The sequence below is a fragment of the Zea mays genome, chromosome 8 (assembly GCF_902167145.1).
Source record: "Zea mays cultivar B73 chromosome 8, Zm-B73-REFERENCE-NAM-5.0, whole genome shotgun sequence".
In the NCBI taxonomy this organism is placed as follows: Eukaryota; Viridiplantae; Streptophyta; class Magnoliopsida; order Poales; family Poaceae; genus Zea; species Zea mays.
This window is the reverse complement of record NC_050103.1, coordinates 112,658,404-112,670,877: the sequence shown is the minus strand read 5'-3', so window position 1 is coordinate 112,670,877 and position 12,474 is coordinate 112,658,404. Positions and strand designations below refer to the sequence as shown.

Here is a 12,474-nt window from a genome sequence, read left to right as displayed (position 1 = left end):
CACCCTCCCTATAGGCGTCATCATTTCCTAAAGGTGTGTTTGGTTATACATCTGGTGTATGCTTGCTTAGTCCATAACAGTAGAAAAGTATAGGCGTTTACACTTGTACCTACCATTAACCCTTACTAGACTTTCATATATTGAATGTAAAATAGTTAGGTCACATGTTTATCAATACTATTATCAGTTGATGTTCTAATTTATAAATCCAATATGATACCTTTGAATACTTCCACTTAAAGTACTATAGTTGTATTTTATGCACTTGCAGAACTAATCATCTCAGCACAAGATACCAACGTGCACACAAGAACTGACATTCTAGGCCTAAACCTAGATAAAGTGCTAAGGGTCTCTAACTACACTAAGAAGTAATCCTAGCAATTTTGCTAATTATCTATCTTCTCTTATGTGCATAAGGTGGCTAGAGAACTAAAGATTGAGTCTCATCTCAGTTGCAAGTTTCCTCATCTCTATGTCACTCCAAGTGGAAAGTATATAGGGGTATAAAAAGCCCCAACACAACCATATATCCATTGAAAATAAGGACTATCTTAGCATTGAGCACCAGGTAGCTCCAGTGACCATCGTGAAGACATTTAATGTCTTGTTATGGAAAATATCCATTACTATCGACTCCAAGAAATATGGACTCTAGAAACGTCCTAGTGATTTTGGGACTAACAACTTTTGTTAGTACACAAGGTAATATAATACTAAGGATGCAAATAAGATGGACATGAGCTAGGCTACTAGTGTCGGTGTTTAGTGTCCAACCGCACACCCAGGGATACCCTTGCAGTGCTTTTGGGTAGGACGGTGTTCTTGATTGTAGCTCAATGATTCGTGCTTGGAGCACGAGAGGGAAAGACAGGTGATTTTCTGCAAGTTGGGGCCGCTTTGAGAGGCGTAATACCCTACTTCCTGGGGTGAATCTATATGTGGTGTGTTACAAGTGGTGTCTCTTGAAAGGAGAGAAGCTAATGAGATAGATGAAAATGATGGGGTTCCCCTTGGCCCTTATATACACGACCGTGGGGCACTCCTTACGTACATGATGATCACATATCTCCTAACTAATAGCAAACCGACTTAACCAATGTTCCGAAAATCTCGCCGACTCATCCCTAATCCACCCCGACATTCGAGGGTTCCAGGCGCGGGAAAGTCGGACGATTTCTTGGGTCAGTGCATGATTCGATGGACCGTCTGGGCTCAAGTCCGTCACCTTATTCGGTCTGGCCCATTCCGCTAGTGGTCTTCGCCCGACCCATGATGAGATGGCCTTGCGGGGTAACTGGCCCAAGGCCCCGTGCAAGGATCTTTCGCCTTCTAGTGGACCCGGGGGATATATGTCCCCCACAACTAGTAGTCCATTTAAGCTATTGCATCTGCATTTATAACATATGGCTCTGAACTGATGATCTAGTTAGACCTCCTGCCATGGGCCTATGTACATCCTAACCTTTTTAATAATGAAAGTTGGAGGACATACCGTACATATTTTCACGGTTAGCTCCACAAACGTTCATTAAGTACAGATGATAAGTGAAATACATTGTACATTCTCATGGTTAACATATTCTAGCCAGTATAAAGTAGGAGGAAAAACTAGAATATCTACTTGTATTGGACCAGGGTTAGCATCCTAACGATGTTGAAGTAATGAAAGTTAGAGTTACTACCATCATAGGCCTATGGTAGGAGGCGTAACATTCCATAGGTTATGAAGTTGAATACATTAACCGAGGGAACATACATAGGTGGTGTTTGGCTCACCAAAATGTAGCGTAAATAGATTACATGGGGTAATGGATATCGATATTTTTGTTTGTTTGAGCTCTTTCTAGTAATACTAGGTACTACTATCCAATCCAATTATAACTAGTAACCATTACCGCCGGTAAGAGATCCCATTACCATTCCCTTAACAACATCTGAACCAAACAACACCATAGTAGTAACTCTATCTTTCATTACTTCATGAACATTAAGATGTACCTCTCGGGTTGCTGGAGGCAAGGCAGGTCGGGGGGGGGGGGGGCGTAGCGCAGTTACAGTCTTACATAGAGATGATAATAGGTACTCGAAACTCAAAAACCGATGGGTTTTACCTAATATGAAGGCAGATATGAGATGATTTCTCTACCCACGGGTGTGTCAGTGGACAAGAATCTCTACCCGTTGAGTGGACTAGTATGGATGGCTACTACCCATACCTGAGTACCCGTGGGTAAAATATATACCCGCATCATATCATTATTAACAATAATAAAGCACATCTTAGCTAAAAGAAAATCCTTCTCCGGCTGTTGTTTGCTTAACTATTAAGTAAGTTATGTAATCATATGATTTGTTATATTTTAAGTTGTTGTTTATTTAACATTTTGAGTGATTGGAATATTAGAATTTGAGACCTTCCTAACGGGTACGGGTTACCCAACGGGTAAAATTACTCGCGCGAGAATGTGTATGAATAAGATTCTATACCCAAAAGTGTATATGAATAACCCGGTGTGTATATTTTTTATTGATGAATACCGGTATGAAATGATACTACCCGATGGGTATATATCTGTTGCCATATCTAGCCACACAAGTCAGCGCAAACAGCGACGCCGCGAAGGCCAAGCGGGTGTGTGTGAATGAAGCAAGAGAGAGCAGGGAGGAAGAAAACCACTGTAAATTGGCTAATTTGAATGGGCTGCTGCCCGACAGATGTCATAAATTAGTTAATCTCTGTTCGCTATCGAGATTAGCTAAGTGTACAACAGCAGAATAGATTTCTGAAAATCTACAGATATCTATAGTTCAATTCAGAATTACCTCCTACCTTCCAGATTCATATCATACATGTTATAAGTTATTATACTCTTACAGAATATATAGTTAACAGTTGTTCAATCAAACTTATTTTAGCTTTTCTAAAACGGACAGCTCATAACTAGAATTTGATTTTTAGGAACCAAACATATCCTAAGTTTCGTCGGCAGCTCTATGTAACCGATGAAAATTGTCTAATTTCTGTGGACTAATCTAAAATCGACAAAAACATATTTTGGTCCATAAAATTTTTGTATTTCTTCGTTGGGACTTGTGACCAAAAAAAATCTAGCCCAACATCTAATTCTGCTCCTACACATGCGGCCAGCCCAGAGCGGACAAGAAATAGGGGACACAGTAGCGAGGGCCCATACAAGACCTAGAGGGCCAACCTTGATTGCCACTCTTTACATGCCACTATGAACATGGTTTGAAACTGAAAGGTTCGTTGTGAGAACCCCACAACTACAGGATACAGAAATTAATTTTGTAAGGAGCAACACAGGGTTGCAAATTTAGTGAGAACCCCACGACTACTACAGGATACAGAAATGCTGAAGAATTGGTGAATATAAGGTAAATGAATCCTATGTGTATCAGGTTGAGAAATTGAACAATAGAACTACACAAATATGTCTGAATATCTGGATACAGGAATTATATATGCGAATAAACAGCCTTATGCGACAAACAACATACAATTAATGACAGCTCGAAACAAATCAAAACACAATCGATAATGACGAAGAAAGTAGTGAAACATTCTTGAAGCGATAGCACATATTTTCTGCTTGGCTTTTTGCTATGAGCTCTAACAACAGCGTACTCCGACGAGTCAGCTCTGCCCTGCTGGTCCGGCCACATCATTGGCCTCCTGGCCACTCCTTCCTAATCTCAAAGTAGTAGCTCATCTCCAAGAAGCACTTGCCATCGTCATCAACAAACTGAGAACGACGCGGCATTATATATAGTGATTGTTGGTCAAGCATCTGCAAGCATCAAATAAAGGAATAAAAGCTTGGTGAATATGAATACCTTTAGTTTAGCGGAATAGGAGCCTCTAGCAAAAATGCCAGCAGGTGTCGTCTCTTCTTCGCCCTCGTAGATATAGGGCTCTAGCTGGGGGCTGAACGTTCCCAGCATCATCTTCTGGGTCTCCACTGCGACAAACACCGTTAATTATTTGGACAATCGTAGAAAGATTACAAAAGGACCAAACCTCTAGCTTGCTCCCATGGTATATACTCACTGCGTTGTTTTTTATTTGTCGCGTTTTAGTTCGAATAAATATTCGAGAACGGAGCTAGTATATATATCGCATGTTATTCTTTGTGGTTGGATGAGCAATGCGATATAATGACACTGATATGACATATATCATGTGTGACGAACCTTTGACGCCAGTCTTCCAGACAGTGTTGGTGTACTTGAGGCCGGACACGATGTTGTTGGAGACGACGAAGGAGAAGCGGAAGCTGTAGGGGCTGCCGTCCTTGAGAGCAAACGCATAGCCCTTGTCGTCCGCCTGGAACGGGATGGGAAGGACCAGGTCCGGTCTGCCCGGCGACAGGATCGTCAGGTCCAGCACCGTGACCTCTGGCTCCGCAGTTTCTGCAGCACCCAAGAATAATGTCCATTCACTAGTACAGAGAAGTTCTATAGTGGCGGTTGTAAATCTATTTATAGTGGCGTTTTTCGTAACCGCCAGTGCTAGGGGCCAGTAGAAATCATCATTTTTACAGGCGGGTAACTGAGGACCGCCAGTGAAAATCGATTTTCACTGGCGGTCGGCGTAATAAAACCGCCAGTGAAAATCGATTTTCACTGGCGGTCGACGTAATAAAACCGCCAGTGCAAATCGTTTCCAGGAAACATAAAACATATTTTAAAAATAGTTAAAAAATTTATTTTTATTAGGGGGGCCTCACAGCCCACCCCACCCGCCATTACAAATCATGGATTTCTACTGGCGGTTTTCTTAAGGAACCGCCAGTAGAAATACGATTTCTAGTGGCGGTTTTCTTAAGGAACCGCCACTAGAAATAACACAGTCGGTGGATAACCGAATCCGCCTGTAAAAATATATCGTCCCCGCAGGTTTTGAGCCTTTTTCTGTTCAGGAACGCACCATGCATGGCTCGATCCGTATGGACATGAGATCGAGTACAGGGTGATAATATGAGAGGGAGGTTAGTTAGTTAGTTAGAATCTCACCTCCTAGCTGCTCGGTGTCGACCTGCCCAAGGAGCTGCTCCTTCCACCTCCTCAGGCTCTCATCGTCCTACGCGGATCAGAGTGGGGGGTTTTCAGTTGTTCAGAAACGGATGAGACGAAGATGTCAAGATCCGACCGATCCTACATGATGAAATGAAAGCAGCGCGCGCCATTGAATTGTTCAGGCATTGACGAAGACATATACGTACCTTGTCGAGCTCGAGCTGTTCCTTGAGGGGGACCTGGGGGCCAAGCACGACGACGCGCTTGTTGCCTTCCTCGTCCTCTTCTTCGTCCTCGACGTCCGTCCCGCAGTCGTGCTTCTCCTTCTCCTTCTCCTTTTCTCTCTCCGTGTCGTCCATGGGCGGCTAATGCACACGGCCGGATGCGCTCCCAACGCGCGCGGTCGACAGGGATGTGACCACCGTACGTACGTGGCGCGATGATGGAGATCGAAGAGGACGACGGAGAGCGGCACTACTCAAAGTTTGGGAGCGGCCGGCCGCGTCGTCGCACTGCGATTTGTATGATTATGCTCAATAAAACTACGGATGGTGCATGGGGTTTGATCCCGGTGGTGGAGATAGAGAGCGGGCCGGCCGGGCGGACGCGGAAGGGGCGCCCGGTGTGCGCATCACCACTCACTCCCCTGTGTGAGCCTCTCCTGCGGATCCGGGGAGCCAACCATTACGTCCACCTCTCGTTGGCTCGTTACGCTCTGGCACGGTATTTGTTTTCTGCGGCTTGGCATGAATTTTCCCGTCTCACTTGTTTCATTTGTTTTTGGCCTTCCGTGTCCCTCAGTGTTTTCATTGTCCTGTAACTGTTTGGGTTGGAAAATAGGTGCATTATCTCTTTATAATTTGTTTGATCCTTTAATTAATTTTATCTCAATATTGAATAGAAATAAAGCTCAATTCTAATCTGATCCTAACATTTTATGGTTTAAAATTTAGAGTTCATTACCATCCATGCAGTTTAATTTAGACCTAGCCATAAAGTATTATTATCAAGAAAACTATAGTATCATGTATGCAATTTGCGTGTTGAAAGTGTTTATATACCCAATGCATATGGGCTGGCCCGTCGGGCGGCTGCGACCCGACCCGCTCGAAACCCGTCACGGCCTAGTAGACGGTGTGCCCGGACCAGGCTGGCACGATGCGCGGGCCATGCTTGGGCTGCATATGTGGCCCGTGGTGTAAGCACGGTCCGGTCCGGCTAACGTGCACGGCCCGACACCAGCCCGGCTAGAGTGCACAGCCGCGCGCACGGGCACCACACATGTATACACACACCACCTTGCTTGGGCTGTGCATATGTGGCCCATGGTGTAAGCACGGTCTGGTCCGGCTAACGTGCACGGGCCGACACCAGCCCGGCTAGAGTGCACAACCGCGCGCACGGGCACCACACATGTATACACACACCACCTTGCTTGGGACGCATATGTGGCCCATGGTGTAAGCACGGTGCGGTCCGGCTAACGTGCATGGTCCGGTCCGGCTAACGTGCACGGGCCGACACCAGCCCGGCTAGAGTGCACAGCCGCGCGCACGGGCACCACACATGTATACACACACCAGCACCGGCCCGCTCCCACTCCCCATCCACAATCCACACAAGCATACTCTCGCTCGTTCAAGAAACCCTAATCTCGTATGTTCCCCATTTGCCTCCCTCATCGCCTCGCGCAGACGCACTCGCTCGCGTCGTCGTCTCCGGCTCCGATCGGTGCTCGGCGTCCAGGTTCGAGCTCCTCTCGTCCGCCCCATTGGTTGTTGCCCCCTAGTCAAGAATCTGGTGCTCTGGTTTCAAGTCTGGTCTCCATTGCTACTCGCTTGCTCCACTTCTAGGTTTTAGATCTGCTCTGGGTATCAGCTTCCATTGTTGTGTGCCTGTGTTCTCCTCTCTGTTCTTGCCTTCTACTACCTTCTAGCTACCCCTCCTGCCCTCCATTACCTCCTAACTTCTCTGTTTGGAAACCCTAATCCTCGATCTTTCAATATCTCTGCTCTATTTTCCCCTTCTCGGCGAATTTGATGCTCCGACTACGCAGCGCAGATCATAGTACCACTACCATCTACATCTTCTCTCCCTCTCGAGTTCTTTGTTGGTTACCCTGATAGTAACCATTTGTTGTTGTTTTTTGTGTAGTTCTTTTGCTGTTTGCATGCCGTGAGGAGCCGGGCGAGCTGAGTAGGAGGTGGCCATGTGTTGACACCTTTTTTCGGGCGCCAAACACTCAACAAGAACCAGCGACGGTGCTCTCTACACAGGCGTGGATGGTCCGCGGCTAGGGGCCGAACGGTCCGACACCTGGCGCAGGGCTAGGGTTCCCTGCCTGACGGCCGGACGGTCCGCGCCCTGGGGCCGGACGGTCCGCGCGTGCGCAGGGGTGGCGAAAGGTCGCCGGCGGCGCCTGGATCTCGCTCCCGGCAGGGACCCCGTCGGGAAGGAGAGATCCTAGGGGTTGTCTAGGCTCGGCAGGCCGACCTAGACTCCTCTAATCGACGTAGAGTCGAAGAGAAGTGGAGAATTTGGGGATTAGAATACTAAACTAGGGCTAAACTAGAACTAGACTAGAACTACTCCTAATGCATATGGTAAAAACGAGTAATAGACTTGATTTGATCGATTGTTGGGGGGGTTTCAATCGGCCGTAGCCCTTCATCTATATAAAGGGGGAGGTCTGGATCCGCTTCCAACTGATTTCCGAGTCAATCCCTTGGTTTTAGGTAACAAATCCTACGAGAAACTAGGAACCCTAACTGACTCTGCGCACGCGCGGACCGTTCGCGCCACCACTGTGGACAGTCCAGACCGCGGACCATCCGGCCTCAGGGCCAGACCGTCCGCGCGGCCTTTTTTGGCTTCTAACATATGCCCCCCTGCCTTTTGGTGAAGGTTGACGAACCAAAAGTATATGAACTAAACCTAATGTAAGTCACCGGGTTTTCAAAATAGAGATCATTCAATAAAGCACCAATATATAAAGGCCGTTTTGGATTGTATCTTTCTCGGCCATGACCATTTGATCAATGGATCAAAATGAATAGAATGGAGGTGCCCCCTAGCCTGGATAGACAAAGGGACTATACATGTACCATGGATTCATCGTCGTGCCATTCCACATTTGAGTAGGACAATATACCGGCGATGAATAAACGGGTGGAAAGTACCCTGGTCTCATAGGATGAACAGACGATGCTTGTCGCGTCGCCTTTTGAGCCGTTTTGTTCGGCCGTTTCGTTTTAGCAGGTGACCGAGGTTTCTTTGTTGACCGATCACATGGAACAGTCTTTTTGCTAGCATTTTTGGAGAGCAACTGATCAAAAGTAGGGTCGGCTTTGATCAGCCGACTATATGTGCTTTGACCTTGCGTCTTTTTCCTTGCTTTATGTAGGGGTTGACACCTTTGGTCATAGGTGGACTGTCCGGCTGAGTTAGCCGAACCGTTTGTCTGAGCACCGGATCGTCCGCACGTAGGTGCCGGACCATCTGCGATGCTCGAGCTAGGCTGATGTGTTTGGTTCATTAACTGTGCCTGCCCCCCGGCGTCTTCGGACTTTTTAGCCTTCTCGTCCGAAGCCTTTCGAGCAATCTTCTTTTGTGATATATCTGACATGCGAAGATCGCCAATGACGATGCCCTTGCCTTTGCCTTTATCGGCCATTTCGGGCCGAACCAACACCTTTTTGCATGTGAGTTCTATTGTATTAACAGGAAAAGGTTGTGTGTCTACTTGCATCTCCTGAAAACCAATCGACTCTCATTTATGGCCGATTGTATCTGTCGACGAAAAACATTACAATCATTGGTGGCATGAGAAAAGGAATTATGCCACTTACAATAAGCACGCCTCTTTAATTCATCGGGAGGAGGAATAGTATGAGTTAATTTAATGTTGTCGTTTTTCAGTAACTCGTCAAATATTTTATCGCATTTGGCAACATTAAAAGTAAACTTAACTTCTTCTTGTCGATTCTTTCGAATCGACTGTAAAGCAGAACACGCTGAAGGTTTAGCCTATCCTGGCCAAACCAGTTCCGCGGTGTATACATCCGTGGATTCATCGTCCGAATTATCGTATCCCACTAGATGCATCTTATGGCTAGCCGATTATGATGTTTCCTTACTTCGGCTTTCACAGGTCATAGCCCACTGGTGTAAGTGCACTAGCGAAAAGAATTGGGTGCCATCTAATTTTTCTTTTAAGTAGGGTCGCAACCCATTGAAAGCCAGCCCTGTTAGTTGTTTTTTTGTGACATGGATCTGAAAGCATCGGTTTCTAATGTCCCGGAACCTCCGGATATAGTCATTAACCGATTCTTCAGGCCCCTGTCGGACTGAAGCTAAGTCAGCCAATTCTAATTCATGTTCTCCTGAGAAGAAGTGTTCATGAAATTTCCGCTCTAATTCTTCCCAAGAGTTAATAGAGTTTGGTGGCAAAGCTGTGTACCATGCGAATGCAGTATCAGTAAGGGACAACGAGAATAAACAAACACGGTAGGCTTCCCCATCAGCCAATTCTCCCAAGTGTGCTATGAATTGGCTAATATGTTCGTGTGTGCTTTTCCCACCTTCACTAGAAAATTTAGAGAAGTCTGGTATTCTAGTTCCCTGTGGATACGGCACGGTGTCGAATCGGTGGCTATAAGGCTTCCCATACGATTGCCCTGTACCTGACACACTAACATCGAGTTTGTCCCTGAACATCCCGGCTACCTCGTCTCTGATCCTCTCCGCCATGTCTGGCGACCATCCATTGAGTTTATGGGTGGAAATCTCAGGTTGCCTGACATCACTCTGTCGGCTTTCCTCCCAGGGATGTTTGAGGTGTGTGTTAGGTGTCCTATTAATGTCACCAGCTCCTGCCCTATACCTCTCAGGCTCTCTTGTGGCCGAACAGTATTCAGCCCTATGTCCATGAGGTGGTATGGTATGATTATAATGTGTTGCTAGTGGGGCACCATAATGTTGCTGCGATGAATGTGGAAACTGTGCGTATTGCGCAGCTCTCGGCTCTGCGTACGCATATCCGGACGGTCCGATGTAAGAGGTCGGATGGTCCGTGACTTGGCCAAATGGTCTAAAGGTATATCCGGATTGTCTAGGCGTATATGGTGCTACTTGGGTACTCTCGTACCCAGACCGTCTGTCATAAAGAACTGGACGGTCCGTGATCGGGCCGAATGGTCCAGGGCTGTACCCAGACGGATCGGTCATATATGGCGCGACTTGGGCAGTCTGCGCATGGACTCGTGTAGAGTCAGATGGTTCGGCGTAATACGTCGGTGAAAGCTCTCTTGTGAGTTTTGGTGTTTGGATGACAACTCAATTAAAGGACTAACAAGTGTACTAAGTGTTGAACAGGTGCTTAAGGTAAAGCTAACAAGGTTCAACAAGTGAACAAGTGTGATGGTCCAAGGACTAGATGATGATAGATAATGGGCATCACAGGTAAGATGGACATTGCAAAAGTGATACTCGGGTGCGTAGCTCGGAGACAACTGATCAAGCCAAGGACGGAGGCAAGAAGAGCTTCGAGGTACCAAGTGCATGGGAGAAGGTCAAGAAGGCTGAGGAACCCAAAGCCAAGGGTGAAGAAGAAGGCTTGCAAAGTCAAGGGTGATCGAGTTGAGAACAGCTACGGCACATCAAGGATCACTACATAAGGACGTGACTTACAACCAATGAGGCAACAACTACAGTTATGTGGTGTAAGTCATAAGGCTCAAGATCAAGCTCGAGAAATGAACAAGGGAGTTGGAGCTAGAATATGTCAATCTAGATCAAGTCAAGTTGGCTTAATGGTTTAGAGTCCAACATCGACCTCAAACATGCCAAATTGGGTAAAATGGTGAAAAAGGTTAAGTATGTAAGGTTTGAGTGTTCAACCATGTTGCATACACCTCTTACTACAAATTTGGTGCTTTGGTTTGCTCTCTAACTCTTTCTGTAGAGAAAGTACCATTCTGAGCTCTGTTGGAGGAGAAACAGAAAAGCTAGGAGAAGAACAAGAAAGATGTAAGTTTCTAGGACTAAATCAATTGGATTATACTCTAAATGTGTTTGTTTAAGTCTCAGGAAAATCCTCTCAAAAGTTGAAGTCAAACGGAGAAAGAACGAAGGAAAAATCACTTAGTGTGCTGTTTGCTGGTGCATAGGACAGTGAATAGTAGCTGTCCGGTGCACAGGACAGTGAATAGTAACTCTGTCCGGTGCACAGGACAGTGAATAGTAACCTGTCCGATGCACAGGACAGTGAATAGACCCTGTCCGGTGCACATGACAGTGAATAGTCGCTGCGTCCGGTGCACAGGACAGTGAATAGTAGCTGTGTCTGGTGCACAGGACAGTGAATAGTAACATGTCCGGTGCACCAACGGCTAGCTGTTCCAGAGAAGGAAACTGCCAATCAGATCCGTTACTGTTCACTGTCCGGTGCGCCAACGGACAGTCCGGTGCACCCGCAACCAGGGAAGGCTGGGAGCTTCCAAATGAAGCTCCAACGGCTCCTAGGCCATTTGGGGCTATAAAAGGGACCCCTAGGCGCCTCAAACAAGCACACAAGTGCAGCCAACAAGTCCATACACCATTTGGATCAATTCTTTCTCTCCCTCTCTTGTGTATCTCTCTAGTTTGTGTAGAGGCGAAGTTATAAGCCTTTAGAGAAAGGGGAAGTGCTGCTGAGAGCTAGAGCAAAATCTTGAGCGCATTGTTACTCTGTCGGAGTGCTGTTGAGAAGATTGTAAGCAGCCACGACATCGTTGTAACTGATATCAACATAGTGGAAGGCTCTATCTGTCGCCCAACAGATCTGAGCAAACGGAGGAAGGAGTTGAAATAGACTCCAAGCCAAGGTGTGGCTAACTCCAATGAGGACTAGGCAAGCATTTCAGGCTTGGCCGAACCTCGGGATAAATCCCTGTGTCTATGTGCTCTGCTCTGTGCTATGTGTTGTTTCTCTGTCTTATTTGTTGTTTATACTTGCACTTCAATATTTATATGTGCTATAAGCTGTCTTCGAAGTGCAGGGTATTTTAAGACATGAACTTCAATCCCGCTGCAACCTACTCGAAGGGTCCTTCATTCCACTGCGATCCAGCCTTCGAGTAGAGTAAGAATTTCTAGTTATAAAGTGATAATTTTTATTCGCCTATTCACCCCCCTCTAGGCGACATCCAGATCCTGTTCCCGGGCAAAGGGAACTTTCAGTCGGCCGGTTCATGCCATATCCAGACGATCCTACGTAAGATGGCGGACGGTCCGCAACATATCCGGACGGTCCGGCATGATGCACCGGACGGTCCGTGATGAGGTCGAATTGTTCGGGGTTGTACCCTGATGGTCCAGCCATGTACGGTGCGACCTGAGCGTTTTGTGTGCGGGCCTGCATCGGGTCGGACGGTCCGGCGAAATACGCCGGATGGT

General features: G+C 46.7%; 1 protein-coding gene across 1 annotated transcript; it reads right to left on the bottom strand.

The window, feature by feature from the left end:
• Positions 1 to 3,426: 3,426 nt before the first annotated feature.
• LOC100191557 (uncharacterized) lies at positions 3,427 to 5,671 on the bottom strand. Its single transcript, NM_001136987.1, has 5 exons — positions 5,247 to 5,671; positions 5,038 to 5,104; positions 4,216 to 4,434; positions 3,859 to 3,983; positions 3,427 to 3,767 (listed from the first exon to the last, which is right to left on the bottom strand). The coding sequence occupies exons 1-5, from the start codon at positions 5,397 to 5,399 to the stop codon at positions 3,687 to 3,689; spliced, it is 645 nt and encodes a 214-aa protein (NP_001130459.1). The 5' UTR covers positions 5,400 to 5,671; the 3' UTR covers positions 3,427 to 3,686.
• Between the last annotated feature and the right edge of the window lie 6,803 nt (positions 5,672 to 12,474).